At 41.6% G+C, this 6,750-nt stretch overlaps 1 protein-coding gene across 1 annotated transcript in view; it reads left to right on the forward strand.

Annotated features, from left to right (window-relative positions):
- Positions 1-6,750, forward strand: part of slc37a1 (solute carrier family 37 member 1) — a gene marked incomplete in the record, with an annotated part of 52,582 nt that overhangs the window by 40,689 nt on the left and 5,143 nt on the right. Inside the window, 7 exon segments of the mRNA XM_014031859.1 lie at positions 525-615; positions 997-1,059; positions 1,207-1,292; positions 1,474-1,522; positions 5,947-6,020; positions 6,148-6,226; positions 6,392-6,489. Coding sequence (XP_013887313.1) covers positions 525-615; positions 997-1,059; positions 1,207-1,292; positions 1,474-1,522; positions 5,947-6,020; positions 6,148-6,226; positions 6,392-6,489 — 540 coding nt within the window.

Consider the following 6,750-nt stretch of genomic DNA (forward strand, 5'->3'; position numbering starts at 1 on the left):
CCTTCAGGGTGGATATAGCTCGCTAGCAGCCTCGCACCGAGGACCTATCCACGTCATCATTTACCCAGAATGCTTTGTGTGTAAATAAAATGGCTCCGTTCATGTAATAAACTTTTTAAAATTTTGTAAAAGATTCTAAATATTAAAAAGGCTTTTTACAGTCTATATTTTACAGTTAAAATAAGTGTTTACCAAATAATGTCTAATGTTACAGCTAATCGTGGATCCCTTTAACTGTTGGGGTTATCTCAACTCTAGTTGTCTACCATAGATAATTCACCTCTGCAAACACAAATTTTTTTCATGAAATTGTTTGTTTTTTACAAGGTTTGACCAAAATGACCAGAACTTTGTAATTTTGCAATATAAGATGATGTTGGACTATTCTGGCAGGCTACTTGCCTTCATTTAAGGAATTTAATTAATTAAATTTAGATTGGTAACATGCAGTTGTGTCAAACTGAAGTAATTATTATTGAACTGGTTTCAGGTAGCTTTCTAACAAAGGTGTTTCTTTCTTGCAGGGAGTGATTGAGTTCTCTCTCTGTCTGCTGTTTGCCAAGCTGGTCAGTTATACTTTTCTCTTCTGGCTGCCTCTTTACATCACCAAAGCAGGTGAGGAACAAACTGAAAACACTGTCAGGTCCGTCCAAACTTTATTATCTTTTAATATACATCAGTGGTCTGAGCAATTTTCAAACATAATTTCCTCACTCCAAGTGTAGTTCTGTTAACTGAGAGGTGTGAAACAATTCAGACACAATGTTTTAGTTGGACTGAAGAAACTCAGATTCTACAGTCCTCTACAGGGATTCAGACTTAAGCCTTCAGGCTCTGTGGTCATTAAAGGATCTGCTTTATTTAACACAAAGCACTTCTGATGCAAAAGATAAGATTATTGTCCCAGCTCTCTGTAACTGTGCAGAGGCACATTGATCAGTCACTCTGCTCTTGTGTCAGATCAAAACTGATTTTTATTCTGTTTGTGCTTCTCAGCTCATCTGGATGCAAAAAAAGCTGGTGATCTCTCCACACTGTTTGATGTTGGAGGAATTGTGGGTAGGTTTTTTGTGTTTGTTTTTTTGTACAGAAAGGTATCCATATTTAGATTTAGCGCACAATCATTTGGGTGATTTATAATAATGTTTATAAATATCTCCTAAATACATAAATGGGTAGTAAATGTGTGTTTTTGTGTTGAAACAGGTGGGATCTTGGCTGGAGTGATTTCCGATAAATTGGGAAAGAGAGCCACTACTTGTGCAGTCATGTTACTGCTAGCTGCTCCCATGGTGAGTTCTTACAGTGGTTCTGGATAAAGGTAGTATCTTGTTGGTTCCAGCAGTTGTAGRCTAGTTGACCACTTAAAATTGCAAGAAAATAGATTAATTTTCTGTTGCAGTGTCACTTAAGTTCAGTTAGATCTGTAACTGGTAACTGAATGATTTTCTGAATCTTTCTGTTTTTCTGCAGCTATATGGTTTCTCCATGATCAGTGAGTTTGGTCTGGGACCAACCATCGGTGAGAAGCAGCAACCACTCCTCATCTGTCTCAGATTGACTCTGAAAAAGATGCACAGATTTATTCATGTAGACTAATGAGCACCACCTATGGAAAACTATCCGGTTTTCTGAATAATATTTTAGCATGTGCAATCAATAATGATGGTTTTTTAATGCTATTTCAACATTAGAAAGTCTTAAATATTCAAAATTAGAAATATCCATCCATCCATCCATCCATCCCTCCATCACAGAGAAACCCAGACTTTCCTCTCCCCAACCACTTGGGCCACCTCCTCTGGGGGAATCCCAAGGCTTTTACACTTCATACACGCATACACTTCCTCTGGGCCTCCTCCCAGTGGGACGTGCCCAGAGCACATCAACAGGGAGGTGTCCTGGAGGCATCCTGACCAGATGCCCGAGCCACCTCAACTGGCTCCTGTCGACGTGGAGGATCAGCGGCTCTACTCTGAGTCCCTCCTGGATGACTGAGCTTCTCACCCTATCTCTAAGGAAGAGCCCAGACACCCTGCGGAGGAAACCCATTTCGACTGCTTGTATCTGTGATCTTGTTGTTTCGGTCACTACCCAAAGCTCGTGACCATAGATGAGGGTAGGAACGTAGACCGACCGGTAAATCGAGAGCTTCGCTTTCTGACTCAGCTCTCATGGTCTCAGATTTGGAGACACTGATCCTCATCCTGGCCGCTTTACACACTGCTACAAACCGCTCCAGTGAGAGCTGTAGATCACGATCTGATGAAACCAGTAGGACCACATCATCCACAAAAAGCAGAGATGCGATCCTRAGGCCATCAAAACGGATCCCCTCAACACATTGGCTGCGCTAGATGGGGGGCAATAAGTATGCCCACTCTTGCACGGCACCTCTCAGCAGGGGTAACTCCAGAGTGAAGGGGTGTCCAACCCCTCTCAAAGAGACTGATTCCATAGCCAGAGCGKTGTGTCGAGGTGAGTCCAACTATATCTAGTCGGAAACTGTCAACCTCACACACCAGCTTAGGCTCCTTCCCCACCAGAGAGGTGACATTCCACGTTCCTATAGCCAGCTACTGTAGCCGAGGACCAGACTGCCAAGGTCCTCACCTTCGACTACATCCCATCACACACTGCACCCAACCCCTTTGGCCCCTCCCACAGGTGGTGAGCCCATGAGAAGGGAAACCCATGTCTCCTCTTTGGGCTGTGTCTAGCCGGGCTCCATGGGTGAAAGCCCGCCACCAGGCGCTCACCAACCTGCCCCACCTCCAGGTCTGGCTTCAGAGTGGGACCCTGGTGACCCGCATCTGGGCAAGAGAACACTTAGTCCATTTGTGGTGCTCATCATAAGGGGTCTTTGGGCTGCACTTTGTCTGATCCCTCACCTAGGACCTGTTTGCCTTTGGTGACCCTACTGGGGGCATGAAGCCCCCGACAACATAGCTCCTAGGATCATTGAGACACTCAAACCTCTCCTTCATGATAAGAGGCAGCCCAGAAAGAGAAATATCATATTCATTAACTCATTAGTTAATAATAATTTAATTTAATTCAGTTTATTATAAAGCACAAGTCACAACAAACATCATCTCAAGAGACTGTACAAAAAATCATCACTCTAAAGACCTTCACTGTCAAATACTGTGACGTTTTAGACAACTTGTGAAAAGTGTGTCCAACAAGCTGAAGATGGAATTTAAAAAAATCTAATCTTTTGGATCTATACATACAGTAATGCTAACAACTAGATCAAATATATAGCTGAAATGAGTAAAATGGTTATAAAACTTTCAGAAGTTGGTATAAGTTCTCTAAAACATTACGGAAGGAAGGAAGTCAGTAGATTGCGTTGAATCTTCACTTTTGTAGCAGTCTCCCAATAACATTTCAATAACCCCATCATCCTATTCACATCCACATTTTGTGTACTGATTAGCCATAATATTATGACCTAATAATACACCAGTTTAATGTTGAGCCACTTTTRCTCCCACATATCCATGACTTTATTAGACCCCTGAGGTCTCTTGTGATATCTGGAACCACTCTGCAGATTTTAGGATTTACAAATCCCAACATCTGTTTAGGATTAGTGTTTAAATTTATATTTGGTATGAATTTATGCACGCACTATTTGCAATATAGTAATTTTTGATTTCACAAGAAGAAACTTGCAATATATTGAACGTACTCATATTGTCCAACCCTGCTGTAGTGTTCGTGGTAAATGGTAAGTATAGCACTTTATCAAGCCTTTTCAGATCCCAAAGGGCTTTACACTTGCAGTCCCATTCACACACTGATGATRGTMAGCTACATTGTAGCCACAGCTGCCCTGGGGAACACTAACAGGTGAGGCTGCCAAGCACCAGCRCCACYGGACCCTCTGACCACCATCAGTAGGTGTGAAGTGTCTTGCCCAAGTACGCAATGACTGAGATGKYTGGAACRGGGGATTGAACCGGCAACCCTCTGGTTACAGGACAACTACCCTAACCCCTYCACCATAGCTGCCACATATTCATACATATTGTATTTTAAAGGGGGCATATCATGCAAAATCCACTTTTTTAGCTGTTAAATATATTTTGTTGTGGACTTGGAGTCTCTGGTACAGAAAAGTTGAATTTACCCCTAATTTACACTACATGCGTTCCGTCTCTGCTCCGGTCCGACCTCCGCAGCAAATACGCACCCATTATAATCAATGAGAGTGTTTACACTGGCTGCGTACAGCTGCGCAGGGCGGCGGTGAGCGGACAGCGATCCGTCAAAATTAGAACAGATCCTATTTTTGCCGGAGCAGCGCCGGAGTCAATTTTAAAGATTACGTCGCACCAACAGGAAAAAAAACGAACACAACATCCGTATTTTCAAAATAAGACACTTTTAGGCTGGATAATTTGTCGGAATAATGTTGGAATTGCAGCTATATTAATAAATATACGAATATATTTCTACACAAATGCTGTCAGAATGTATCATTCTGTTTGGGAAGCAGATAGAAACCTGTAGCATGAAGCATATGTGTGGACCCACGATAAACGTGTATTTTATTTTGAAATCAGAAGATTCAGAAAGACGACAGCAAGACAGTTTCAACATAGATATCAAAAGCCTTTATATCAATGTTTTCAGCTGTTTGGAGTTGGTCTTTCACTGAATTATTTTTTTGCTGTGACTTCCACACTTATTACTGGATTTATCGCGCGATCTCCTTCCTGCACGTCTGTCGGACCGGAGGTAGTGTAAACTGGACTTGAAACACACAGCTGCGACCTGCGCAGAGCAGCGGAGCCGTAACGCATGTAATGTAAATTAGGGGTTAGTCTCTTTTGGTCCTGCAAAGATATCTTTATATTCTGTTTGGGTCATATTTTTCAGCCCGTTCAGTTTTCTCTATTTTTATGATGTTTTCTGAGCTATTACGGCAAATTATCTGCAACGGAATTACCGAGTTAGGTCTGGACTTACCAACTACAATTTACTCATCTTAATTCTCCTCTGACTCTGGGTCAGACTCTGGCTCCAACATCTAAGGCTGGATGGACAAGTCTTCCGTTGTTGACATTTTTTAATTAAATTGTAAATAAAACATTTCTGCAAGCTGGAAAATGTACCCCCCCCAAACCAAAGTGGACCGGTCTGGAAGCTGGAGTGGGGCGGGGCTCGAAGCGTCTTAAAGGAACAGTAACAAAACCAGCTACTTTTAGGCACACATCAGAAACGGAGTGAAAGGAGGGGCTGGTGAAGTTAGAATAATGAGGAATTCAGACCAAAGCATTGTAGTTCCACTTTATAAAGACCCCAACTTAATGATTTAAAAGTGAATGTGCTGGAATACCTATATAACTCTCTGCCTGTACAAGTTCATACTGTCTTGACATACCTATTATTGTATCTCWTTKGATAACTGCTACGATTTGTATAATCTATTTCTCATGATTCTTAAGAGGCCAATTCATGTCTGGGACCTCGCTCTTATTTTGATAATCTCTGTTTCCAGCTGGTGCTCTGTCATTGGACCCTGTTGACATTTGTCGTTCTGTGATTGGCTGGACACAGACTGCCACCGGATGTTAAAACTGTTTCTCTGTTCACTGTTGCTTCAGTGGTAACTTGACTGACTCTCTGATTGGGTCTGCTTTGAGTTACTGCTCAGCCTTTGCAATTGCAAACCTTTATTAAATCATCTGACGGCCATCCACGCAGTGCACTTTCTTTTATTCACGTGTTTCTGCTTTTTTAATAAATATTTCTACAATTGGCGTCACGAACAGGATCATATATCAGGATCAAAATTTCCATAACAGTGAAAAATAAGTATTTAAAAGCATGATATGTCTACTTTAAGCAATGCTGCACCAGTGTATCTATGTGTGAAACAGGTTATTCATTATGTGTCGTATAAAACCAAAATGTTTTCTACTGTGTTTTCAGTGATGCTGTTGGTTTGTGGAGGACTGGTCAATGGACCGTATGCTCTCATAACTACTGCAGTGTCTGCTGATCTGGTAAGCATTCCAACACAGGCCCACTTTTAGTTTAGAACACTTTGGAAATCATTTATCTTTTGCCTAAACAATTCTCTCATTTTATACTTCCCACCTGCCTTTCCCCTTTTCCTTGTTTTCACTTTAGGGGACCCACAAAAGCCTGAAAGGCAATGCCAGAGCRTTGTCTACAGTCACGGCCATCATTGATGGAACAGGGTCTGTTGGTCAGTACCACTGTTTATTTTGAAGCATTTCTGACTTGTCCTATGTGTTATTAATTKGTTCATTCAGTGAGTTTATAACACTATTYGCAGAGATGCAAATGGTTTCAAGTMCCAGACTGARGTGTTTTGTAAAACACAAAGTATTGTGTGTGTTTTCATCTGTAGGTGCAGCTGTAGGTCCTCTGCTGGCAGGACTATTATCTGTAGGAGGCTGGAATAAGGTCTTCTATATGCTGATGACTGCTGACTTYCTCGCTCTGTTGGTGAGTGCTTTARAGTAGCACAAATTCTATCCCTTTTKGGTTTTAGGTCTTCAGAGAGTGTTGCTTTGCATATCCTGGTTTTTGTTTGCAGTTCCCACTCTAATAAAACTCTAAGTTTCTTTAARCTCCCTTACTTTGTCCTTGCAACCAGCAAAACGCAAACAAAGCTGGAAACCAGACAATACCCAAACAAATAGGAACTGTTTCTTCTGATCCTTAACTGCTGCCAAGTGAGCTGTACTGCAGACTTTATTTACTCAT

This window comes from Austrofundulus limnaeus, unplaced genomic scaffold (genome assembly GCF_001266775.1).
Source record: "Austrofundulus limnaeus strain Quisiro unplaced genomic scaffold, Austrofundulus_limnaeus-1.0 Scaffold1336, whole genome shotgun sequence".
NCBI classification, from domain to species: Eukaryota; Metazoa; Chordata; class Actinopteri; order Cyprinodontiformes; family Rivulidae; genus Austrofundulus; species Austrofundulus limnaeus.